The sequence below is a fragment of the Pagrus pagrus genome, assembly GCF_965226575.1.
Source record: "Pagrus pagrus genome assembly, chromosome: 2".
Lineage (NCBI taxonomy): Eukaryota > Metazoa > Chordata > Actinopteri > Spariformes > Sparidae > Pagrus > Pagrus pagrus.
The window spans coordinates 16655004-16682557 of record NC_140186.1 but is presented as its reverse complement, the minus strand read 5'-3'; the positions used below and the strand labels follow the sequence as shown (position 1 = coordinate 16682557).

Genomic DNA, 27554 nt, shown 5'->3' with positions numbered 1-27554 from the left:
TTCATTATACACCTTTTAGTTGATTTATTTATTTCTTAAACATGTTAAGCCATCCATTGCCGTGCTGGCAACAGGTACACACCATGTAAGGAGTGGTGCATTGCATTGACATCATACGTTTCGTTAAAAGAAATGTTTGTCATATTTTCCCTTTAAAAAAGAAGAGACCAACCAATTGAAAAGAGCAAACAGTAAGGATGACGAAGACTACGGCATTGTCCTGCAGCGGTAAGGAGACCACTGGCTGGTAGAAGCACTGATCATCAAGGAAGACATCCCAACATTTATTACAGTCCAACTCTCATTTGACTCCTTCACTGCGGTCTTACCATCCTCTTGTCTGACTGCAACGTTCTTCAATCCAATGCTTTTATGACGCTTCCAGACTTAACAGCCTTACAGTCAGGTTGACACTTAACCTGACAGAAGGTAAAGACTATAGTGCCTTTGCTCCATCTTCATCATCGCCACCTTGTCTGTGCAATTGGCAGAGAAACACACTGGAAATGACAAGAATAAAATGACAACAGAAACCCTACATACAGTCATACAATACAAGTACAAACATTATGAAAAATGAGCTTGTTTTCTTCTCATTTTTATACAAAATGTAAGGGGTGCTTCAGCAACCAGGACTTTAGATTTCCTCCTCTTAGATATGAGGTTTTGATATTTACGCTGGATGCTAACCGTAACTGTGTTATTGTTTTTACAACAGTTCCATGATACTGGAGGACATTAGAAACATTTGGGACAGGACTGATGCACGACATTAACAAATGCAAACAAACAAGTCAGTGATTCACAAATCAAACAGAAGATATTATAGTTTCATATGATCTTACTTACAATATTCCCCCCCATGCACTACACAATAGTCTTGAATTTTCATATATTACATATATGCTACATTCTCTTATTTCTTATTTCACTGATATAAAGGCAAACATATCTCAATGCAAAGTGTAAGCTGCTCTGCTTTTCTTTACATTTAAATTAGTATTATAGGTTGAAATCGGACGATTCAAACAGTATGACTTAGCTCATAGCAAACATAAATGTAGCTCATAAACTGGATTTTACGTAAACTCTTAATTCCTCTGATAGCAAGAATAGCAATTTCAATGTTTGTTTTTGTTTTTATCAACAATCACAATGTATATACATCACCAGAACTAAAGCAAGCTCAAATTTTAACATGATCTTCCAAATGTTTTTGTATTGCACACACATAAATACACATAAAAATACTGAACTAATTTTTGGGAGAGGTTACAGTAGTAGATTTTTAAACATCTCTATTTTATATTTAAAATGCATACCAAAACATCTTAAAAAACAAACCAAAAAAAAAATGCTGTCAATATGCTTGTTTCATAATGTCCAAATACTGTGTGCAGCCACCCGGTGGTGGTTTCGAATGATGTCCATTAATAAAATGCCATAACAGTAAAATGTATTAATACTTGTGTCCTGTGCGATGTCATGTCCTTACAGAAGGGTCAAAGGTTGGAGAGCAGTCATGGGTTGGCTAGTTGACTGCCCCACTAGATTCGTTGATGGGATTTTTTTTTATTTTCATTTTTTGACCACATGTTGATATTCCATTAACTGCAAAGAGAGAGAGAGAGAAAGATACATGTGAGTGTATCCTAACACACTGCACTGAAGATGTTTACTATGCAAGATGTCAATTCTGACATGAAAGAGCAGGAAAAGCAAACGTGTGATTAATAACAGGTCCTGGCACTACCTTTGTGCATGCTGGCTCACTGGCATCCCCGGGAATGTCCCTTTCACACCTATGATCCACCCTAACAGGTGTTTATAATTAGTTTGCATAATTAGACTTTTTTTCAGGAAAGTTTGGGTGTGTACTCTTGTATGCATACTTTCAGGCGGGACAACATAAACTAGAGATGTACCAATACCATTTTTGCTTCCCAATACATGTTCTGAGAACTGAGAATTGGTCAATCTGAGTACTCAGATATATAAAAATATATAAATTATTGTCGTATTATTATTATTTTTAACAGCTGTATACAACTTTCCCTGTATGGATGTCATTCTATTCATCTGCTAATCAATAAATTACCTGGTAAGATTGGATCAGGAAGTAGATTTGTGTACTGACTGATACCATTTCCTGCATTTCCAGGCATTTCCGATTCTAGTATCGGTATCACAATACCCCTAACATAAACAACACCTTTATGATTCATATTCCTTCATTTACAAGTTTTGAGTTGTATTTCTCAGCATGACTGCCCATCGTGTACCAGTCAAACTAGTAACTTGACCTATGAATGGGAGCAGCTGTAACACAAGCAATTTTTCCTAAGGGATTAATAAAGTATTTCTGATTCTGATTCTGAAGAAGATGACTAAAAAGACCTGCATGGGTGTGCAGCTGTTATTGATGTCATAGGTTACACCTTTACTTCCTACTATGATGAGTCAAAGTATCTGTGGCAGGAAATACTCACACCTTTGCAACTGACTTTTAGCTTAACTCCTCCACCAGGTCTGTCAAGCTTTTGATGCAGTGTGCTTACTCCATACAAGTTCTCACACCTTCTTGAACATCACATTCAAAGACTGTTCAAGGACTTTCCAGGACCAATTCCCTCAAACTCAAGGACCAAACTTGTTTTGAGATTCGGATCAAGGTTAATTACTGTTACAACAATTAGATTTTTTTATAATGACAACTCGCAGGCAAACAACAATAGACCCTTTTCAGAGCAGACATTTTGACTTGTCAAAGCAGGGACAGCACAGATATGACTGATAACGTTAATGATAGCTCCATTTTATTATGTGTCCAAATAAGTCATGTTAGTGAGTGAGCATGCACAATGCCAGGGCCTTGAAACGCACTCATCTAAACGAAATGCAACCATCATTAATGTTATAAATTCCACCTGTGCTTTTCCTGCTTCGACAAATCAAAATGTCTGCCGTGAGAAGGTCTATTAGAAAGACAGAGGCTTGAACATGTGAGCAGAAATGAAAGAAAATTGTGGGAGACACACCTGCAGACAGCAAAATATGTCAAGTAAAAACAATATCAAAAGAAGTTAATTTCTATTCTTGAACAAAATCTCTAAATTCATCACTATCAATGACCCGTGTCTTTTTTGTCTATTTTAAAAACCTTCAATGCGTTGATTGAGGACCTGTGGGAACCTAATCCATATCTCATGAATCTAGAGGGTTATGCCTATTTTTCTTTTTTTTTTTAAAGCAAAAACATGGAAGTTAAACCACTGGAGGTCAGCAAAAACAAGATCTTCAGCTCCTGTTTCGTTAATTTGCTGTTTGTTCCTTACTGTCTCTTACTGGGAGGGGATGCTGGGCGAGCCGGAGCGGTGGAAGTGGATGTTCTGCCACTTGCCGTCGCGGCGGTGCCACACACGGGTCTCCTCAGACTGCATGGTGCGGGGCATGCCGGCAGCATCCATGTACTGGGTCAGTCGAATGTAGGCAATACACGCTGCATTTTCCCCAATAAGGTGCACGTGTGGATTCAAGAGGATGGTGTGCACCGGCTTATTCCCTTTAGACAGGGCTGAAAGAGAGACAAAATGGCTGAATACAGGGAGCAAATGTCATGAATATAATGGATATCACTTTCCACACATGGCTGGGTGATGATGGTTTGAGAAATTCTAACACGGCTACATGACAAAAAACAAACACTAACCAGACGTTTAAAGGAGGGCTAACCGATATGAAGACAAGAAGAACTAAAAGTCTCCATATGTTGATGTTGGATAGTGGACAAGCACAGGCTTGCCAAGTGATTGAGGTTTCTAGGACATATCTGGTTTATCTGAACTATTTTTACCCAGACTGAGGACATTCTGCCATTTATAGCAGTCATTACTCATTAGTGATTTTCTGCTCCAAGGTTAGTCCAAAATCACAGCAATGACCTTGTAGTATACCAGCATGTAAGCTGATAGGATTAAATATTGATACAGAACATACATACGAATGCATTATTTACACTCTCTTCCATATGAAAAACAGGCTCAAAACCCCTTTCGCTGTGTTGGAGGCCTTCTTTATTTTCAAAATATGGATATCAGTACAAATGTTTACTTTATATAATGTTTCAACCACGTTAATTTGAAGCAATGAAACAGATTTCGGTGCAGAACTTAAGATATTTTGTCTATCTCTGCACACGATGGCGATGTCCACTAGGTTTCAGTGAGTTTTCTGTACACCTGCTTGTGCTTCCCAATAACTGATTACATTTGTGACCTGCCTCTTCAGCTGTTGCTTATTGGCTCATTATGCTGCATGCATATATGGCTCGAGCAGTAGTCCGTTTCTACTTTAGTTGGAGAACCCTGTTTTGCTGTGAAGCTTCAGAAATATTTTGTGGACTATGAAACTTAACAGGGTGCGTAGATAAAGACTGAATTTTCATTTTTGGGTGAACTTATCAATTAATGTTGTTCTCATATATTTTTGATTCTGTATTCCAGGACATAAAATTGAACAAACAAGCTCTCCCTACTGAAAATCCAACAGCAAGTTTTTTCCATTGTGCAATCCATGCAATAGATCACTCGGCACATCGCACCAATGTAAGCAAGCATGTTTACAACTATTTTTCCAGAGCAGCTGCAAAAATTTAAACAAACTGATGTCAGTGAAGAATACATAACCGTAACCCTTCTGTGTAGTTCGGGTGAACCTACTGCTGCTACATATTTCAACACCTCTGGACAACAATAACACAAGAAAACTTTTCCAATGGATGATACTGTTGGTGGTCTACTCTAAAAAGCTATTTTATAAATCTATTTTGTAAAATGGACAGTTTTATGGCACATACAGCTGCCTCAGTGATGCTGCTAAACTTTGTTTTTTTTTTGCCACAGGATGTTTCATGGTTTTCAACTCACCATTCTCAAAGTAAAAGCGATGGAAGTCATGTCCTTCCACCAGGTTGCCCAGGGCCTCAGGCTCAAAGGAAGTTAGACCAGGATCACAAATCTTCCTGTTAAACCAAAAAAGGACAGAAAATCAGCAAAGAAAGTAAGCGAATAATTCTGGGATGTTACTGTACAAGTGCAGAGAGGAAGAAACTTACGCATAGGCCTCAAAGTCTCCATTATTGATAGACTCAATCAACTGCTCAGTGACTTTGATAATTTCCTGCTTGCGGGCTACAACACAAGATCACAGAAAACCATCAGCCACACAAACTGATGACATTTTTTTAAATCAAGTCGTCACTGTATTTCAGGCAAATGTAGGTCTGGGTGCAGATCTTACATCAAATCCAAATGGGTTCTACTCTACGGTTAGCGGGATTCAAAGTTATTAGAAATGGAAGGCACTCAATAAAAGTGTTTCACAAAATTGTAATTTCATAACTGTGTAAGAAAACAGCAAGAAAGCCTCCCATGACTAATAATGACATCAGGCAGGAAAATGCAGGATGACACGATTCCTTTCACCCAACAAAGCTCAAAATGAACAAAGACAAACCAATGCTCAGATGCAAGTAATTCGCTACAAAAGCAAGTTCAACTAAGTAATGTTGACAGTTACCTTTATTGTTATTGGTGCAGGCTGGGGGATATTAAAACAATTACTTAATTGGTGCATCAAAAAAACACGTTAAATCGTAAATAAATATATCAATCAGTGCTTCAGCTGTGTTGCCTTGACGGCTATAAGCTACAACACTGTGTGTGTGTGTGTGTGTGTGTGTGTGTGTGTGTGTGTGTGTGTGTGTGTGTGTGTGTGTGTGTGTGTGTGTGTGCGTGTGTGTGTATACATTAGTGTGTATGCGAGTCAGCTTTCTGCTACATGTGTCAATGTTTGGGTAAGTAAGCACAGAAGGCAAATAGAGGAGTGAGAACAGTATCTGTATCTACACAATTCAAATGTACAGCAGGAGAGCTTCTTCTTCAATCCAAATACAGAAGAATAAATCGGACAGAAGGAGAAGATATTTAGGGGTAAAAAACAGAGGTTTGCTATCACTGGAGAGGGGATAGACAGTGCAGAATAAGGACCAATAATCTTAAAAAACACCCACTCATATAAGCCAAGGGGATGATTTGAACACGAGGAGCACAGGATTGAAGACACAGATCACTTTCTTCCACTGGTGACTGAGTAACAGGAGGGGAACAAAACAGGGCAATTCTCCCCCACAGTGGAGGGACTTACTCTGAACTGAGGAGGTGGGAGTCTGCCTTGAGTCAGACATCTGTGAGGAACGGCTCTTAGAGCTCAAGATACCGCTCACTAAGCTGCCCAGACGAAGGGCTGTCAGAGATTGCATGGATGGATGAGTGATTGGGTGTCAAGTGTGTGTGTTGGGTGGGGGATGTGACAAAGATACGGGTTGATTAAGGCATATGTATGTATGTATGTGTGGGCAAAGGCAAGATAGGAATTATGGAAGAAAGGATATTTTCAACAAAACACAAGAAAGGGAAGAAAAAATAGAAAGGAGACAAATTTAATACTGAAAAAATAAAACAAAGGGTGTGCAAACTAAAATGAAGAAGCAAACAGAGTGAACCAATTTGAGCATCATCCTCAGAGACAAGATGGGAGAAAGTTGAGGATGCTGGGGTGGGGAAGACGGAAAAAGAACAGGGCGGACTGCATTTTGCGAGAGTTGACAGCCAAAAAGGGGGGTTGCAGTAGATCACTTGTTGTGTATTTTTTTTTAACTGCGTATGAAGAAAAACAGGAAAACCAAGGAGTGATCAGTTGGATTGGAAGGGTGAGGACTGACTGTTGTAACTTCACAGTGTTGGCAAGGAAAGCAAACTGGTATATTAGTCGAAAAACAAATTATTCCCCACCTTTTACATCCTCATCCTCTATGGTGGTGTTGGCACTCTCAATGGACTCCTGACAAAGAATGACAATATCAATAATGATTTAGCAGAAATTATGTTTGTGACATCAGTGAGTGTTGAAATTAGGAGCGCAAAATGGTGATATTAACGATAACTGTAATATGTAACAAAATGAAATATTGATATTGTGTTAATAATACACGTGGTTCTTCTGAATAATCAGCATGTGCATCATTTGGTTTTGGGTTCATCTGGTTGCCTTCTCACTAATATTGAGAAGTTGATAGCAATTGTTCTTTTTGTACACTTCTTTTTACAGTTATGGTTAACGACTCTCTCTCCACCTCCATATACTCGTGTTTTGTGGGCAATTCATTTGCCAGAAAAGACACAAAACACGCGGTAAACAAAGTTCAAGATGAATATTGACTAAAATCATTTTTTTCAAATTTCCATAGGTGGGATTTTGTTTGGCCACGATAATTATGTAGCGAAAATCTGATATTGTGACAGCCCTAGTTGAAATTAAAAGCAACAAATGCTGTTGCAAACTAAAGAAAAGCATTTTGCAATTAAAATTTTCAGTCGCAATACAGGAGAAACAAGACGAGGGATAACAATGAACAAAGGTCCCTGGCTCGGCTTTAATCAGCGATGCTGCGATTACATGGTTAGGGTCTTAAACCCAGAGGCCAGCAGGATGCCCCGATGAAGATAAAGTACACAGTACAGTGTAATTGCTGTTAAAGGTTGGGGGCCATACTATTGTTATTAATTGTAACTGTGAAATTGTTGTTTTTGTTTGTAATACCTTATTTCCATCCACAGGGTTGTGGATTACAGTTGTCTGTGGTTCCTAAAGAGAACAAATGACAGAGAACTTGAGGGAAGAAATAACCAGAGAAACGGCAAAAGGCACATCAAAGGAAATGATTGTGTTTGTTTTCAGTATGTCAAGGTCAAGAAGGTGATCTATCTATCTATCTATCTATCTATCTATCTATCTATCTATCCATCTATCTATCTATCTATCTTAATGTCTCTGATATAAAATACATATTAAACCCCTCTTGAATCGGCCACTTGTTTTTCTTTCTTTGAGCTTTTATCTCCCTTCCTGCGTGCCATTGTTGCTCAGTGTCTCTTTCTGTGTCTGCTTTTCTTTCATCAGCCCTCCTGCCTCGGTAATCAGTTGTCTGGGCTTTTGTGGAATCGATTCTGATGACCAGCTCAGACCTTCTAATCACTAGCCCCGATTACAGTAGATTATAACATCAGCAGCCTGCATCTGTGTGTGTGTGTGTGTGTGTGTGTGTGTGTGTGTGTGTGTGTGTGTGTGTGTGTGTGTGTGTGTGTGTGTGTGTGTGTGTTTGTGTGTGTGTGTGTGTGTGCATCATGATGGAGAGAGAAAGGAGAATAGAGAGAGACAGACAGAGAAAGAAAAAGAGAGATGCCATGTGCCTGTGTTCATGCGTAATCATCCTGGCAGCCAATGGGGGGACAGAAATCCTTTGACGTCATGCAGAGCAGCAGTCATGTGGCCTTACGTAGACAGCCAGTCAGCAGACACCATGCGCGAGTCAGTGAGTGACGGCCAAATCACTCGGGAATGTAGCATCATAATGAGCCCGAGCAGCCGACATCCTCACACTCCAGCCATGCACAGACAAACTAAATAACACGTCTTCGCCTCTCGTCAAGAATTTTACTATCAAAGGCAGAACTGACGGTGCTGGAGTACATTTCATGACATGGGAGGAGCACATGCATGGTGTAGGTGTGTACAGAGGAAGGAGAGAGGAGAGGTTCTTGCAGAGGAAAAGGGGGAAGGAGAGAGGGGATTGAGGTAAAGGTTGACCCTGACTACATATTTAAATCTACACTATTCATGTGTGTAAAGGCTTATTGTTTCAACTCAACATTAACAATATACAGATCCATCAAATCCAAAGCTCTGTATGCCCCATGCATGCTCTGCTTATTCAGATAAATGACTGAATGCACCGATCTGAATTATGAATAGTTTATCCTAGCTGTATCAGATATGCTAGAGCTGGGACATGCTGCGCAGCCACAAAAGCTTTTACACATTATTTCATTCAGGGATAGCCTGTTGAACTAGACATCTGTTTCACCCCTTCTTACCACCCATTATATTTTTAGCCTTAAGCATTTAAATCTTATCAGTCAAGGCTGAGATCGAACAAGAAAATGATCTGACCCCGTGTGAAATTTAAGGGTGAACCTGTACCTCCTCCACAGCGAGGAGTGAGGTGGGGAGGTGTAGAGGTTTTGTGGATGAAGGTGCAGGTGTAGGTGAGGTTGTGTGAGTATACCAGCGCAGGGGCAGGGCCAGTGTCTTTAGGACTGGTCACTGTGTTGGCTTTGTTGTTGACCTGCAGGGGGCAGTGTAGAGGGGACATGACACACATACACACTTTTCACACACACACTCGCACACACACTCTGACTACGGTCCATTCCAAAGAGATCATCCCAACTCATGTGTCTCAAAGATTTGATGTTAGCGTTGCGTTTTTACCGACCAAGACTTCTTAATGAAGTCTGTGTATTTAATAAGGCACAATTCAGCTGGAAGGTAGATGTATTAGGAAAGCCTCGCTTGAGACAGAAGCAGAAACAAGAGAAGTCGGTTAAAATGGGCTGTGCTGAAGTTGTGGGAAGCAGTCGAAGGGAAGCTGCTTTTGTCTCTAAGACCAAATTTTGATTGAGTTCCAAACGGCTAGATTCAGGAGAATACAAAAGAAGACGACAGACTAATCTATTTTTCACCACCCACCCTGTCAGATAAGGTAACCGCAAAGAAGAAGAGTAATTATACGCACATCACGTCGGTGCGCGGCTATCAGAAAACAGCGTCAGTGAAAAAAGATAACGCCAGCACACTTATTTCATGTCGTAAATGGACTAAGTGTGCAGGTGTTTTTCTGTAGCAGGTAAGAAAATATTTATTTGCAGGAAACTGTGCTAATACTTTCCTGGTCTATCCATTTCAATGTAGGTATGTATTGGTGCAACCATCTATTGAGGGACATAAATAAAAAACTGAATAACATAAATTCAAAAACATGGGAAGGACTATATAGTTCACTTAATTAATACATAAGTAACATAGAAGAAATACATTTAATATATATTTTTTTCCATATTCACTCAACCTATTAAATAGACATACTTTTTTTTAAAAATTACCTGTTATGTTTTCGGTACGGTTTGTTTATTGTCTGTTTGTCAGCAGGATTCCAAAAAAAAGTTTTTAAAAAAAGTTTAAAAGTTTAAAAAATATTTTCAATTTAGGAGTGCATAATAAATGCACACTTGAGATGAAGAGTCTGCAGCTCGGCACAACGATATAATTCTCATAGTTCTAGAAACATATCAAGATGATGGTTGTGCTTGCAGATTGTATCACAGAAGGGTAGACAACTGGCCTTGGCGGAGGCATGTGCTCTCCAAGTGCCCGTCTAGTTCTCATTTGGGTCACATGACTGAGGGATGAATTTCCTGGAATGGATCTCATAGCATGACATACTGTAGGCCTGAGTAAGACCCAAACACAGTGACACTGATTCAAAGAATGTATGCAGAGGTCCAATTACATATCAACACTCACTTATATGTCAATCAAACTACATACTCAACATTGTAACTGCGTGCAGAGTGCACATGCACTCCTGCATCAAGTGTTAATTTCAGACTGGGTCCCGATCACACAGAGAAACTAGAATAGAACACATCAGGGGCTCTACGGTAAAGATTATGTGACTATGGAAAATATGAGACACGGTCTATTCAGCAAATACAGGCAAGTAGAGACACTAAAGAGACCAGTGTTTTAAAAACGTTTGATAAGACTACAAATGTAACTCCATGTGGTCTGCTGTGCCACAAGAACAACTGTGAGATCAAGCTAAGACAGTAACACCCGTTGCCCACCGCTTGGAGTGACTGTCCCTGAATGACGATGTTGTTAAGTGCACGATGCATAATAATTATCCAGAAGGGGTCTCAGACACTGAGCGTTCCAACAGACTAATGCAAGTACCAAAGCACTGTCTTCACTGTGCAAAAGCAACTCACCTTGACGCCGTCTTTGTTCTTGTTGAGCAAACTCTTGGCTGCTGTAGAGGGAAAAGAAAGAGGCGACACTTCAGCATGAGAGTTCGCCAGCAGATTCCTGAGCCTGAGGCTACACTAACATGCAGCAAGCATATCAGTCGACTGTGCTTATCTTCAAACTCCAGGTGCAAAAATCCAACTGCAAAATCCATAATGCAATGCAACAGATGCTTAGAATGGCATCATCATTTATGCAAGGTTGTTCTCCTACTACATACTAATTCACATGTGAAGGGTTGAAGGGTGGGTGGTATATTTAGCAGCTGATGAAAGGGATAATCTACCCATCTTCAACAGACTCTCGCAGCATTCTTAAACTGACATTTGCACACATACACATGCACTTGCGAGCACTCGCACGTCTCACAATCCCACCACTCACTCCCCGTGTTTTTCTCATGGCATCAAAAGAATCCAAACACTAGACTGCATTTCATAATGCATGCTGCATCCTTGTCTGAATTTCATTCTGATCTCATATTGGCACTTTTGCAGGCGTGAGGGTCAATAGCGTTCTTTCGAATACCAAATACCTCATCTTCATGCAAATGTGATTGGCTATTAGGAGACTAAGTAAGGCCTAAACAACATAACTGTAACACCCCGCATATTTCCCTGTCATTCCAAAAATCTTACCTCAAATGGAAACCACAATCCAAACAAAAGAAGGAAAGAAAATTGAAATAGGAAGAAAATGATGAATAAAAAGAGACACAAATGCACTAATGCATTTCACTGTATAATGGAGACAGAAAGCAGGCCAGTAAGAGCCTGAGAAAATAGAGACAGGTCAAAGGAAATGCATGCAAAAAGGTATGATTGAGTGCAAAATAGAAACAGGGTGAAAGAGCAACAGCTAGAGAGATAAAGAGAAATGACTGTTTACCAGTGGCACCTTTGTGCCATGATCATCTTTGTTCTATGGAGAAACAGATCGAAGGCATTCAAGAATAGGTTAAAAAGCCTCTATTGATTTTTTTTTTTTTTCAAAGTTAAAGATTGACTGTACATTTTTACCTACTTTGTAGTGCCTCTGATCTGTTTTCCTCATAACTAGAAGATGCACCTAACCAAACTACCTCCAATATATTGGGCTGAGAAACATTTCCAGTCTCCCGTTTTTTTTTTGTTTTGTTTTGTTTTTTTTAAATTAAGATCAATGTTTTTCGTTTATACGATATGTTCTTGGACATCAGGCTGAGAGAGACATACCTGAGAAGTTTCTTGTGACCAGCAAAGTGGTCAGTATGGCTCCCTGCAGTGATAGAAAAGAAGGGAAAGAAGGAGGTAATGATGATGGAAGAAAGTAAAGAAGAAAGGAAGGAAGAGACAGAAATAGGAAGATTGATTAAAAGGTTACGGCACGAAAGAGGAGCACAGCAAAAGGGCAACTTGAAGGTTTTAGAGAGCAAGTCATCATTTCTAAGTTACCCTGAGAAGTCCTGAGTGAGGAAGACAGAGAGAGAGAGCGGGAGAGAGAAAGATGGCTGGATGGATTGTTCTACGTAAATAGAAACGCGAAGGATTGCCAGACGTCTCACCTTGAGTTTCCTCCTGGCGTTGAATTTCTTCAGGCACTCCACAGTCTCCTGCCTGTGCATCATGGAGGCTACAGTGGACCGTTGCTGCAGGAAGAAGATGAGAGGATTTGAGGATTAGGAGGTAAATGAAACAATGGATGAGAGGAATGGATGGATATGCATGTGTGTGCGATAAGACTGTGGAGAGTTGTGTGAGTGTGTTCATGCAGGTAGGATCTGATACTACTGATGCATTCTGTTACCAATAATAGTTTAGCATTATCGTTATCAATATGTCTGTTTGCGTGTGCGCGCCACATACGCAGATCCAGGGGTGTTTTAGGGCCTCTGCGGCAGTGATGCGTTTACTGGGGTTGATGGTTAGCATCTTGTTGATCAGATCTTTGGCCTCAGGAGTTACAGTGTCCCACTCAGGGGACGGGAACTGTCAAAAAACAAGAGAGTGTTAAACGCTCACTACACAGACTAACATCGCATCATTAGATACTGCTTTTAAAGCAAGGCAAGGAGAGGAGGAACAAAGAAACAGCACAAGTGAAAGGGCAGTAAATCAGTGAAACAACCATCCGCTGAGTAAAAGACAGAAAATACAGTAAATATGTGTACTGAGAATTGCATGTGTGTGTATTAGGGCTGTTACTTTTTATCTTTATTTTTAAGAGAGAGAAAAGTACTGGAAAAAGGTACTGCTGGGTATGCATACTGAATTCCAGCTCTCACTATCAGTTAAAATGTGAACAGTATCCATTCCTTTTAATGACAGCCCTGTTTTTTACTGTTTGCTTACATCATAGGCCCCAGCCTTAATTTGCTGGTAAAGGCGGTGCTGGTCCTCATCCCAGAAGGGAGGGTAACCCACGAGCAAGATGTATAAAATCACACCTAGAAGGAAGTGACATGGTAAGTTAAGCATGTTGACAGAAAATACCAATACACTGTATACGGATATAAACTCTATTATTAAAGCTCCTTTTGGTGAGATAGTTTATTTTTGAGTGACATTCACAACTCGTGAAATACTGCCGCTTTCAGATGGCGGAAATCCCAAAGTGTCAGTATTTGGTGAGATGGGGAACCCAGAGCTTTAACCAACAAAATAAAAAAATGCCCACTTAACACTGCAGAAAATACTAGAAACAACATGAAGTTGCAGTGCTTGTGCAGACCCGTAGATAAAAGCCATAGACTGAGGCTTTAGCTCCTGCGTCAGGTTCATTCAAACAGTTGCAGAGAGAGAATCTGAATATTATTTACCACAGGCCCACATGTCCACTGGTTTCCCATATGGGTCTTTCCTCAAAACTTCTGGAGACAAGTATCCCGGGGTGCCTGCAAAACCTGGAGGAGTAATATGGATGGAGGGAGGAGATGTGGAATGGTAGGCCAGAGTGGGCAATTCAGTGACCAGGCTGTTGAGCGATTGATTGATCGACTGATTGGTTGGTTGCTTGATTGACCAACTGATTCAGGTTGTAAAATGGATGTATGAATACTCACCAAACCATGCCTGCTGGTCCCCCTGCACCTCGATAGCCAGCCCAAAGTCAGCCAACTTGACCGCCGCCCCCTTCAGCTTACTGGCCAATAGAAGGTTCTCAGGCTGGGGGGGGCGGAGTCAAACAGGTTAGAGGTGAGAGGTCACGCGCTCTGGGAAAAAGCCGCCCACAGACACCGATCTAAAATCAGATTAGCCAAACCAAATCCTAATCTTAACTATTAGGGGTCAACGATGCTAAACTGCTCTTAAATCAGTGTCTGAGGCGACTCCCTTTTTCTGCCACGCAAAGTGACAGAGAAACACAAATGTGCAACGGGACCAAATCCCTGCGTGACGACAGACATTTTCCAGCTGTGGACTTGCTCCCTCAGTCTCGTGGATTTTGAGCGAGTGAATTGGTAGCAGACATGACAAAAACACCAATTCACTGTTAAAATCCACGAGTGGGAACAAAGTGCACACTGCAGGGAGAAGGATACAGGAGGGAGGTGTGGTGTAACAGGGGACGTGGGTGTAAAAACTAGTGACTCAGCCACATATGGGTAACGACAAACCGCACATCGCACGCTAACACAGTTTAGCACAATCATAAATATATGCAAGTCCCCAGCGCGCGCACACACACACACAGACAGAGACACAGGTGCAGAAAGGTCTTCGCTAACCTTAGGCCAGTTAGACAGTGTGCTCTACTGAATAATACATTTCCTAACATTTAGAGACTCTAAACACAGACAGCCTGTGAGCAGTCACTTTATGGCAGACATATGACTCAACAGGACATTAACTGACAACTGGACACATCCACATTTACATAACAATGAATAAATCCTCCCGACTGTGGAGCATCCTAAAACTTAAATTCACTTGAGCAAAGGACATCTCCCCTGGTAAAGTCAACAGATTGAAAACAACACAGCTACATGTTTTCACAATGCATTTTGAAGATATTCAGGAGACTCCCTTCTCCCACATAAAAACGTTCTTGGGAGGTTATGAGACTAGAGACTACCATTAGAATATTCATGACCTTGGAAAATCTCTCTCAACATAATTTTAACATAATTATGCAAATGCTGATCATTGCTGAGGTTCTGGCTTGTGATTGCTCCTATTCCTGTCACCTTAACGCTGCACTCGCACTACACATAAAGATGCTAGCATGCTCTCTGAAACATCAGGGCGAGTAACAGAGGAGGATCCTTTATCTTGACATTGGCAGGACAGGTATTAAGTCCAGACTATCGACTCAACAAGATGCTCATATCACAAAGGCAGACTCGAGAGCTAGGCCTTAAATCGTAACTCCACCAATTTACACATTAAAGTGTGTTTACAGTTCTCGGGGAGTACTACTGCATATGTGAAAAATGTACCATAAAACCTTTTGTGGCTCCAGAGGGAGCTGCATGTAATCTGATTAATTGCCTCCAGTAATGTCACTCAGTGGCTAAATTGCATTGTGGGTAATTTAGGCACCAGGTTTTTATAAGGAAGAAGAATACGTGGAATAAAAAAGGCGATATCTGTGGTTGTGATTATTTGTTTTAAAACTCCCCATAATGAGTCCAACAGTGTTATAAGAGTGTAATACTGGACCAGGGGACTGCTTTGTTAAGACCTGGTGGCTAAATTTCCCACAATGCAATTTAGCCACTGAGTGACATCACTGGAAGCAGTTTGTCAGATGAGATGCAGCTTCCTCTGGAGCCACAAAAGACTTTATACTACCTTTTTCACGTATGCAGTAGTACTCCCCAAGAACACACTTTAGATGTAAAGTTGGTGCTTTAACCCTTTAAGTCTCTGCCGTTTGGTAGGTTTGGATCTTATTCCAGCCCATATTTGCAGCCAATTTCAAAGCTGAGGTCAAGGTCAAAAGCGCTTTATTAATGTCTCAAAGCTTAAAGGGTTTCTACAACGAAGAAAACGCATATTGTGACAATAAAACATCTTTATGATGAGGAAATAATTATTGATTCGAGTTTAATTACAAACATATTGTGAAGAGTGTCTGGAGGCAAAAGGTTAGGACTGTGAGGGGAGTCACTGGGTCTTTCTGAGTGTTGCCATCTGTTGCACAGAGTCCTGACTGAATATGGCTGCAGCCATGGCTGCGGTCATACAAACCTTCAGATCCCTGTGGACAATCCCATTAACATGGCAGTGATGGACACTCTCGAGGATCTGCTGTATGCAGTGGCTGAGGGCAGGAGAGCAATGAGCAAGCGCAGGATTGTGATGAAGCGAGTGGATGGAGAGAAGAAAAGGAAAGGAAGAACGGCAGAGAAGAGAAGATGAGGATAATTAATTGATAGGAAGAGAGGAGGAAACAATCCCATAACAATGTATCACATGTCCTTCTCATTAGACTTCTTATGTGTGAAGCTGTTTTCTCGACAGATGACATTAAGTCACATGAAGGGGAAGTCATTCATCACAAGATTTAATGTTTTACACAAAAGCTATACAGTGTTGAGGAAACATAGAAACACGCGCACATGCACACTGTATCTGCCTCTCTTTCTCTCTGGGGATCAGCATTTCAACACAAAGCTGGCAGTGTAACGTAGGCTGTGTATGATTAATACCGCAGGCTATATGTCGTTAATCAACTTTATAAATAACTCTGTTGTGAGATGCCTCAGAGACAAGGCAGCTGTATCACACCTCTGAGACGGCCGTATGTGAAACACACAAATATACACACCGGCAACAGACAGAGATGCATAATGGCTGCTTTGCTCAGCAGTATGTGAGTGTGTGTGGGTGTGTGTTACCTGGCATCAGCCTCACTGTAGTACTCCCTGGCTACGATGTCCTCGAACAGCTCTCCTCCTGTCACCCTGTGGAGAGGGAGAGAGAAAATAGTGCGCTTGTTCCTGCCTCTCTTTCCGTATCGACGACTGAAACACGATCGTTCATTGATTTTGTACTGCCTGATATATTTATAGACATACTTACAATCACATTTTGTAGTTGTTACATCCATAAACAATTAGCTACACTGCAAAAGGTAATCTAATCTGTCGAGTCAAAAATATGTCATTACACTATCGACACAATCACAGTGTTTCCCTGAGATATAGAAGCTTGTTTTTGGCAGATTTTTTTCTTGTTTATTACAAGCCAATTCCAACTTGTACAACAACTTCTTGTTTTTTTTTTTCACTTTTTTTAAGTGCCATTTTCTGAGTGTAAGCTGTGTTATTGTGTGTATTAAAGGGGCTCTGTGGAACTTCTGTGTTGTGCTGGAAGCCGGCCGTGAGTTTATGTTAGCGGACTCCATTTCCAAACTAAAGTTAGCTACTGTTGCTCTCTGTTAGTGGAGAGAGGCACGAGAAGGGGCATAAAGTCAGTGTCCTTCACAAAGAAATTCACAGTCCAGCAGCATTAAACAACTTAAACAAATCGTCCACAGGCTTCCAAGAGACGGGGAAGGTCTCATTTTTCATGTCACATTACAATCCGCTCACATACGGCCAATAAAAAAGTGATTAATACATGTATATTGCTACAAAATGTTGCATAGAGCCCCTTTAATGTGTGCGTATATGTGCATGAGAGCTTGCATGAGAGTGTTTAAGAAGACGTGAACATGGTCACACGTCTTTTTTATTTTTGTGTATGTGTGTGCATATACTAATAAGTTTTGCATAGACAAAGGCCCATCCACAAACACACTTACACACACACACACATGCACGAGAGAGGATATAGGTCAGGAGCCTGTTGCACCAGCTCCTTATAAGTTCAAGCCTAGTTACAATTTTGCTGAGTAAAGATTTATGAATTACTAAATCAGCGTTCTCCTAAGGTTTGAGTAAGACTTGGGAGAACATAATTGGTGGGGAGTTCAAAATCTGATCTGAATTTAGAGTTCACAACTTATTAATGCATGTATCGTGTAATAGTAGGCAGCAAAGTACATATTTAAACAGCATTTTACCTGAGACATAGTTTGTGTCATGGTTTGGGTTTTTGGTTCATCATTTCCTGTTTTATTTTGTAGACTTCGTGTCATGTTTCACTTCCAGTCTTTGTCTGTTTTCCCACCCTTCTTACTGCTCACCTGTTTTCCATTAGTGAGCCTGTGTTTTCCCCTCACTCTTCTTTGGTTTGTCTGTGTTTTTCTGTCCTGCCATTCTGTCATGTTTTACCTGTTTTTGCCGCCCGAGTCCTTGTGTTATACTGGTTTGTTCTGTGTTTTGTTTTTCTGGTTTTTACTTAGTTTAGCTTTGCTTGTGGATTGCTCCTGTTTTGTTGCTTGTGTTTTTTGTGTGCCTTTGGTTTTGGATTTTAGGAACTACAGCTTTGGTTGCATTAAAGCTTGTTTTTTGTTCTCTTACCCGGCTGCCTCTGAGTGTCTTGCATTTTGTCTTCCTTTTTGATTAAGTCTTACAGTGTGTTGCTTGATTTGACAAGACGGACGATGATTCTTAGGATCTGATTTTCACATTACTTAAGTCTTCACCAAGACATTCCCTCAAATTTTATAGTGAAACCTAGTTTAGTTGAATAGTTTGAACTAGTAAGAACTCAGGAAGTACTTTACACACAAATATATAAATGGTTTAAAAACTGAAGATATTTTTTTACGCACTATCCACCTTATCCAAATACACAACTATGAAGGGAAGGTAAAACAAGACAAAACACGTGGAACTGTGAGGTTGGTTACACCTGACAGACAATGTGTGTGTGAGAGAGTCTGTTACTCACAGATCAAACACCAGATAGTGGAAACCCTCCTCTGATATGCTGTCATGGAGTCGTACTGTAGAAGAGATTTAACAAAACACAGCACAGAAAAGGAGAAGAGACAGAAGAAAAATGCCAAATGAAACAAAGCCGTCAACACCTCAATACCAACACTGCCAATACTTACTATTTACATTTCAGTCTTTGCTGCTGTTCCTCGGAGTTTGGTTGTTAGTTGTCATGTGTATCAGAAACACAGTGGAAATCAAGTTTCAAAATAAGTTTGCAGGGTATAATATAATCTGTCGCCGCTTAATGTGATGATTCATGATGTTATTGAGAGTGGATACATTCGGTTCCTTAGCACAGCTGCCATCCCGAAAATCACTGTGATCAGGTGAACCCTTTGAGAGCAACCTAAACCCAGTTAAGTCCTATAATCAAATTCCAATCATGCTGTTTATAGCAAACTGTAGATAAGGAAGCCTGGGCTGTTGTGAATGAACCTGTACTTGCACAATCAACCTTGTGACATCTAGATCAGGTAAATGGTTAATGGTTTGTACATCATTGTTTTGACAACTGACTGGCATCTGGGGGCTCAAACCTGGATTAGAATATAATGGAATATTAAATCAAATCCTATGTATGGGTAAATATAAGATGAAACGCATGAATTCTCACTGATCAATGATTCATGATGTTTAAATATTTAATAAGAGCAAATAACCTTTCTCCTTCCACTTTGGTCCTAGATCAGTGAAGATATGCTGACATTACTACTGTTTTATATGGAGATATTAAAGGTGCAATATGTAAGAATTGGCCAACCGTCACATTCATACTGAAAAAAAAAGAGACGGCAGCATATCCTCAGCGATATTGCTAACTGCTGCTAACTGTAGCTGCTGTTAACTAGATAGCTCAGTTAGCTGTGTAGCTAGCTTTCCTGACTGGGAGTTTTTACACTGCAAGCACAGGTGCTTTGGACTGTTACAGGCCAGGGCTAGCTTGTTAGCATGCTAAAATAACACAATACATAGACATATAATGTCAAAACTGTTGACATTTGTAGTCATTTTTTAAAAGTTTTCAATTCAAATTCCTACATATTGCCCCTTTAACATTCACAGTGACATCACTTGTGACATTATAAAGTCAATAATGCCCTCAAAGCCCACTTAGCATTTGGCTCCTTATACTAAAGAATTGTCCAATATAATCTCTCTATATCATATATTCTTCTTTTGTGTATTTTTCTACATAACATGTATTTTTTCCCCGATTTCAATGCCTAGAAGTCCAAATGTTCAGTCAAAGATGTTCTCAAACAGCAGAGCCATCTTGCAAATCTGACTGGAATGGCAGCTGTGGTGCAGAACTGATTTAAGAAATCAGAAATAATGACAGCGGAAAAAAGAAAGGGCAAGAGCGTTTGAGTGTGCAAAGAACAAAAGAGGAGAGACAGGTTCTATCAGAGGCATAATGAGGAGGAAAGAGTGTGAAGAGTCAGTGGTTTGGAGACAGGGCGTAGGGCACCTGTGTCTTTCTGATGACTCGGCTGGGAGAGCACACAGATACATCATCATTAGATACCTGTACAGACACACACACACACACACTTGGTTTCTCCTCATAACTGTGTCTAGAAGATGAATAGCCACAGCAGGATTCACCAGAGACCTGAGCAAAATACGTGTGTTTTCGTTTGTATCAGCGTGCATATTTTAAGATCGAGGACTCGCTGCTCACCGATGTTGGGGTGCTTCAGTAAACGACAAATCCTCGCCTCTCTCTCCAGCTTTTGATGATCTAGAAGTAAAAACAGAGGAGACACAAACACAGAGGGAAACACAGACAGGTTATTTTTAATGCTCTTCATTATTCACTGCTTTGATTGGCTTTCTGAATCATCGAACACGAAGTTGGCTGCGAGTTAATTTAGATGTTGTGGAGGACACAAGTGTTTGGGCATCGTTGTCAGTGTGGATGTTTGTTACTTGACATTCTCACTTCTGTATGTGTGTGTGTGTGTGTGTCGGCTGTGTGTCAGCCCGGCTCTTTTCCTTATCAGAACTGAGATGCTTGACAAAAATAATGTGACCTGATATGTGCTTGGTTATGTGCCACAAACAGGCAGGCAACAGTGTACAGCAAACAGAGCGAGCAGCCACAGCAGATTCATATTGACCTCTTGTGTCACACAAAATATTAGCTTGCAGTTTGCTTGCAGGTTCCTTTTGCTGCAAATTAGTTTGCAAGGATACAAATTTAATTTAATTTAACATCTCACAAGGTCAAACCCAAATCTAAATACAAAGATTAGCTGGTTTCTCCTAATGTTTCTTTGTTCAGTAAAGCAGACTGGGATTGGTTGATGTGACAATAAACACTGTGAGACTAGACTAGTAATGGTTAAAACCAACATCAAGTATTTATATTAAAAAAAATTAAAACGTGATGGCAAATGAATGCCAAATCATGTGTTAACCATCATATTGTTGTTCAGTACAATGATGCATGTTTCTATGGAGGACTGAAACTGCCAAAATAAAATAAAAAACGAAAGACATAAATAAATGGCTCAATAAATAAATGAATATAACATTAGATGCACCAAAAATAACATTGAAAATAAAAGAAGGCATTAGTTAATTTATAAAATGCGACAGATTTATATTTATGCTTTAATTCACCTTTGTATGTATTAACCGTTAACTCAACTATTTTCTATTTTATTTATTAATTGATCTATTTATGTATTAATCTATTCACTTAAATATTTAATTACATCACACAAAACTTTATACATGTTTAAATGTTAATAAAAACATGAAATGAACCATTTCTTCTTAGCTTGGAATTAATAATAAAAAGTGAACATGAATAAATAATATTCCTGAAATATAGTAAAGCCCTGCAGGACACATATTGTTCATACCAAGGGAGCTACCTCCGTTTGTATTTCATTTATGCAAGCAGTGTCACAATTCAATGAGTTGCTAAATGACAGTATTGTTACTGCATTACTGGATATTTGTATCCATCATGTGATGAAGTGCTGTGATTGGCCAGGTATTTAACTTAGCATTAGATTAACAAAAACAAAAAAAGGCCATAAAATTTGCACAAACTGATTTATTAGCAACTTGGGGCAGCATTCAACAAGTTATAAACAAAACACCGACAGTGGCAATATCTCGCAGTGGCAATCACTACGAGAGCAGTGAGCATATGTGAGCTGAAACACGTTAAAATGCTCTGTATGTCTGTTACGACCTTAACAAATCATCAGGGGGACTGGTGGTGAGCTTTGTGGACCTGTTTCAACAAAGGACATTAAACTTAAATTTTGTATATTTTGCTTATTTTACTCCATATTGCAAAAATCAAATGGAACTCAGCTGTTGTTAATCACGTTGTACAACATGAGTGCCTCCCAACAGAGAGTCAAATGTCATGAGCTGGACACAACACAGTCTTCAGTGAGAGGCAGACAGGACAACAGGTATAATGGTTACCACGTGACCACAGTCACATGGCCGCCCTTCAGACAGAATCATCATCATCTCTCCTCCATGAAACCAGACTGATTTTTATCTGACTTTGTGAAACAAGAAGTGACTCTCAAATCTCCCTGTCAGAAGCAACCAAAGTCCAGTGACTCGGATTCTGAACAACTGAGTCAGAGCAGCAGTCGTTATAATGAGTGATGCAGTACGGTGTTGAGGCGACCCATTTCAGCTTTGCCTCGAGACTCGGAGTGCAAGAGAGAGAGAGAGAGAGAGAGAGAGAGAGAGAAAGAAGAGCAGCCGGTTCTACTTTTTTTTTTTTCTCCAAATAAAATAGGACGCCTATTTTCACTCTCATCTATGTCTCCTTCCTCTGCTCCTCTTGATGCTATGGAAACTGTGTGGACTCAGAGGCAGCTCAGAGGCAAGACTAACAAAGAAACACCAGGCAGCTTGCTCCCATTATAGGTACAGGTGTGTGTCAGCGTAGTGCATCTATAGGAAGCAGCGCAAAGACAAACTTCGAGCTGCAGTACACTTTCAACGAAATGGAACTTGGCGTGCTCTCAAATGCCGGGTAAAAATGCCAGTACAGTATGTTCGCCGTGGCTGAAAGAGTGTTCATCCACACCAGAGGGTGGAGTTTATCAGTCGCAGTGAAAGAGACGAAGCCAGAATAAAATCCCAACAGTCACATGTAAAACAAATACAGGCTGAGCTGTGGCTGCACAACAGTTAAAGCTAAAAATACAGGAGGAAGAAGCTGAAACCTTCCCTGGTACTGTTAGTTACAGGCACAAAGAACAGAAAAGGAGATGGTATATTCACTACCTAAATCATGGATACAGAGGTAGATCAGTCACTTTGATAATCTTTTTACCAATCAGGGTCTTACTGTACTGTATGAGGACAACATGTTTTCGCTCTTCTCCTTACTGGCTTCGGCAAGAGTTTGATTTACCATTCGTCTCGGGTGGCAGCCTCATGCGATCTTGCAAATCCCGCTGCCTCAACAGGTAACTGGTGGCGCTCTCCTACTGATTAGTTGAAGCTAGCCAAAGATAGGCAGTGATAGACAAAGACTTATCCAAACACCTGCCAAGTTTTTTTTAAAGGGTCTGCCCTTTTCCAAAGACCCTAAAGGCACGTCACATCACCTGATCCCTCCTTCGAAGTATAAATCACATTGTTTCTTCATACTCTGCTGATAATGTTAGTTGATTTTTTTAATGTTTTTTACTAAAGTTCTGGCCAATTCTTACACATTGCTCCTTCAAATTGACAGCCACAAAATGATTAACAGCAGTGATTCAGGCCCAGATGTGGAATGCTATAAATCATAAACCATCCAATTAGGTTGGAGAGGTGGCAAAGGTTTAAATAAACAGCAGATAAACTGGAAACAGGCACCCCGAGGCCAAAGATAGAGCACACTCAATCACATGGTGGTGGTGAAATAAGACTGTGAAAACTTCTGATAAGAGGCCTGCACACGCTGACAACAAACACACTCCGAGGCAGCTCTTTTGTGTGGTCACACGTCCGCCATATTGCCTGTGAGAAAATGCCAATTCTGATTTTGTTTGAAGCATTCTGCCAGCTTTGGAGGCGAGCGAGACGAGCACGACAGCAGACAGGCATCCTGACAGGCAGAGCCAGAAACAAAGGCAGCTCAGCCATTATTTCATGATCAGCGGGACCCTTTGAGCAAGGTCACTAATCTCTCCATCGCCTCAGTCTTACCATGTTACTGAATGACACATGGTCTCTTTGGCTCACTCTCCGTTAAACACACAAACTCAGTCTTTCCTTTGTTAAATTATAAGACTCATAGCACTAACCCCATGATCCAGTTTTTTAAGGTGAAAAACTAATACCACAATGAAAATAATATGTATATTATTAAATGTTTGTCATAGAGACCTAACACTAAACTCTTTTATAACACATTTCTTGTGGGTTGAGTGTGACGTCTCCATTTTTATCTATTTACACCTTGCAGCTGTCAGCACCTCAAGCCCGGAAGTCCATGCTTTTTCTTTTTTTCCCTTTATGTGAACTTTTTTGTATATCACACATACCATACGATTATTTAAATCTCTGTATAAATAAAGGTATGCATAATACATACACAATCTTTTATAGAGACACAAGTAAAAAATACAATATTTTGTCTTTGTACGTAATCAACCAGATGTCTTCATTTAAATCTCCATCACTGGTTTATATAGTAACTCCACTTCATAATTTATCATGACAACAATCTACAGCAGACAAATTACTAGAAAGCCAACAGGGGTCTGTTGAATACACTGGTGCACATCGTCAGCCCTTCTGCCCTGCTGCATGTTGTATAATATATCTGGCAGCCCACAAGAAAACATTTTGGGGAATGGAAAATTAAAGAACATGGTCAAGACCTGCTCTGATTGAAAAGTGTCATGAGATAACTTTTGTTGTGAAAGGGTGCTATATAAATAAACTGACTTGACTTGACTCTTTGCTAAAATTGTTTGGGCAGCAAAGACCAACACCAACCATCTTAGACACCTCATCAGAAGAAGCTGGGCCGATTGTCCCAAATTTTAGATCACCGATGAGAATTATTTTAGCTGTTTCAGGCCCACGGGAGGAAAACAAAATAATGTAAATACTTAATGAGAAAATTATTTCTCTTTGGAGCAATTTTAACACATCTTTAGCAAACACTGCCTTAAGAACACATACAAAGGCGGTCGTATTACACTGGTTGTATTTTTCGCCGTACCGCATCTAGCCGTACACTCTGAACGTCGGTCACATGACAGCCTTGCTCCCTCGCTCCGTCATTTTCCACCTCCACTTTTCTTTCTTTCACTCTCTCCCTCCTCCACAGGTAGTCCACCTCCCAGCCGGCTGGACATCTGTTGTCTAGCAACTCCTGCACCAATCAGAGCGTCAGGCCTCTCCTCTCCTCTGCAGTGGAACCAGCCTTGCATGCAAATGGCCGACATCGAGAGTTCACACACAACTCTCAAACTCTACAGAACTACAGACAGCATGCACACTTTAAAAAAGGCATAATTTGAGCACGTCTCCTCTTTAACATCAAACTGATTAACCCTGAACGTACAGAGCACACACTGTGGACATGCACTAGAGTAGGAAGTAAAGAAGGGAACTTTTAAGATGCTTAGAAGCCTAAAAGAAGATCACACAGTACAATTCAACGATCCCGTTTTAAATATTTGTCTGCATAAGATGCTTTTGTTTAGACAGTTGCTTACATAATACATCAAAATAGTACATTTTCAGAGTAGCCCTCTGCAACCGCAAGATATCTTTGACATGATGTTTGAGCAGCAAAGATGACACAGTTGTTGTAAAAGACAGGAGCTTCTGCGGCTGAAAATGTAGAAATGTGATGCTACTTAATTCTAATGAGTAAAAATACAACTATGCTGTGAAACTTACTTGTCGTCACGCAAAACATGACACTACAGACACTAGCTCTGATGAAAAAATGGCTAAATTGTTGACAAAATGTCAGTAACTTTGTGAATATTTAAATGCAGTTTGGCTGAGGACTGCTCACGTAACAAGAAAGTGCTGGGAGCTCATGTGGTTTTCCCCTGACAGTTTTCTTTTATTTAACTTCAAAGATTTATAAGTCAACTGGACCGGAGCACAGAGGGGCCAAGTAGAGGTTTGATTGTCTGTGTGTCAGCCTGACTGAGCATTTATTTTTAATGTGTTAGAAAATCACATTTTACACCTTCTCCCGAACCCGCCTGTGCTGCAGTCGAGTCGGAAATCTGCCTCACTCTCAAAAAGTCTCAGACTGACAACAATGAGTTGTGACTGGCTGACAAAAATGCTTTACAATACCTGAATGTATCTGTGTGTGTGAGAGAGAGTGCCACAGCCACGTGAGAGGCTTTTTGCTTACAGCAGCAGCATTTCTACATAATATGAGGCCAATGTAAGTGTGCGGACAAACGTAAAGCAACCTCAGTCAGCTGTTATCATTCAGGACTGTCAAGATTGGACCTTTTTGGGCCGATCTAAGCTGCATGTCTGATTGTCCATATGCACTGTTACTCTATCCAGCAGTGAATGACTATTCATTTATAAAGTTAGACCATGAAGATTAAGACTGAGTTGCCTCCTTTTCTTACATTTTTTTTGTAAGAAAAGGAAGTAAACATGTTGGATTTTTTTTATTATTATCGGTACTCCACTGTTAAGAGAAAGGCTTTAAGTGTTTGTAGCGATCTTGTTTTCCATCACAAATCTATCTTAAAGGTTTCTGTGGTAATAATATATTCCTATATTATACATGCAGCACATTTAAAAAGACTCTAAATACTCTAGAAGATGAACACACATCTCTCTTTGAGCTTTCTTAAAGGGTAACTCCACCAATTTTACACATTAAAGTAGGGTTGGGATGGCTGACAGTCAACACGCTCCCCACCAGTGACCACAATTAAGTGGCGTGTCCCCTCAGAGTTGCTGTAGGGCAAGAGTTGTTGTTGTTTGTGATGTGGGGAGATGAAATGAAAAGGAGTATGCTGCTGCTCAGTGCACTAACATTACGTCTCCATGTCCTGTTTATCATTTTCTTATTAAACCAGCTCAGTTAGGCAAACCCAAGACACTGGGTTAAGCAGTGTTACAGTAGTACTCCCCAAGACCTGTAAACACACTTTAATGTCTAAAATTGGTGTAATTACCCTTTAAATGTGGACAGAGCAGAGCAGCTGAGAGACGCTGCTGTGCTGTATCTCTGTCAGCTGCTTTGCTGTCTGCAGGGCACTGACCTCTTGCATTTGTCATGTCATAAAACCATCTTGTCTAAAACAATCTATTTCATGGCATCAGCATTGCAAGCGTGTCTGTCCTGCCCAGATTAGGATTTCACACTTGTACCATATTTAGGACAGTCCAGTTGTCATTTATGTCTACATCTATGTTAGTCGACAGCAGGCCTGACGTAATTGGAGCTTCTTATATGTTCCTATTGTCTCTATATAACTTGGAGATGGATTGTCTACAATTTAGCAATAGCTGAATTAAACAATCCATGACACTAACCTTTTATAGAGCTTTTCATGGCAATGTGGCATGGCTCTTGCACGTCTTTGGTAAGTTATTAATAAATATATCGTATGACTTTCTTTATTGCAACAGTGACGTTTCTTGTAAAGCTGTCATGCTTCTGAATATGCTCTCATTTTCTCCTTTCATAGAAAGCTGAAGCGACATAATGTGTGGTTAGAATATCCGGCTAATAAAAGAAGGAAGTGGTCCTTATTGCATAATAAGTCCTGAA

The 27554-nt window shown here is 40.3% G+C and overlaps 1 protein-coding gene across 11 annotated transcripts in view; it reads right to left on the bottom strand.

The window, feature by feature from the left end:
* The window catches only part of camk2d2 (calcium/calmodulin-dependent protein kinase (CaM kinase) II delta 2), a 39327-nt gene continuing 11773 nt past the window's right edge, over window positions 1-27554 (bottom strand). Inside the window, exons 3-22 of one of the 11 annotated variants that reach the window (XM_084340680.1) lie at window positions 20481-20540; window positions 18750-18804; window positions 16808-16873; window positions 16158-16230; window positions 14027-14129; window positions 13784-13867; window positions 13317-13411; window positions 12831-12953; window positions 12530-12613; window positions 12201-12243; window positions 10950-10990; window positions 9185-9244; window positions 7660-7704; window positions 6852-6900; window positions 6205-6303; window positions 5578-5598; window positions 5114-5189; window positions 4926-5020; window positions 3346-3574; window positions 1-1611 (exon numbers count right to left, since the gene is read on the bottom strand). In XM_084340680.1, the coding sequence (XP_084196806.1) occupies window positions 1608-1611; window positions 3346-3574; window positions 4926-5020; window positions 5114-5189; window positions 5578-5598; window positions 6205-6303; window positions 6852-6900; window positions 7660-7704; window positions 9185-9244; window positions 10950-10990; window positions 12201-12243; window positions 12530-12613; window positions 12831-12953; window positions 13317-13411; window positions 13784-13867; window positions 14027-14129; window positions 16158-16230; window positions 16808-16873; window positions 18750-18804; window positions 20481-20540 (1505 nt within the window). In that variant the 3' untranslated portion in view covers window positions 1-1607. Of the gene's footprint in view, window positions 1612-3335; window positions 3575-4925; window positions 5021-5113; window positions 5190-5577; window positions 5599-6204; window positions 6304-6851; window positions 6901-7659; window positions 7705-9184; window positions 9245-10949; window positions 10991-12200; window positions 12244-12529; window positions 12614-12830; window positions 12954-13316; window positions 13412-13783; window positions 13868-14026; window positions 14130-16157; window positions 16231-16807; window positions 16874-18749; window positions 18805-20480; window positions 20541-27554 lie in introns of all 11 variants that reach the window. The other 10 variants (XM_084340681.1, XM_084340678.1, XM_084340682.1 and 7 more) reach the window with 10 other exon arrangements.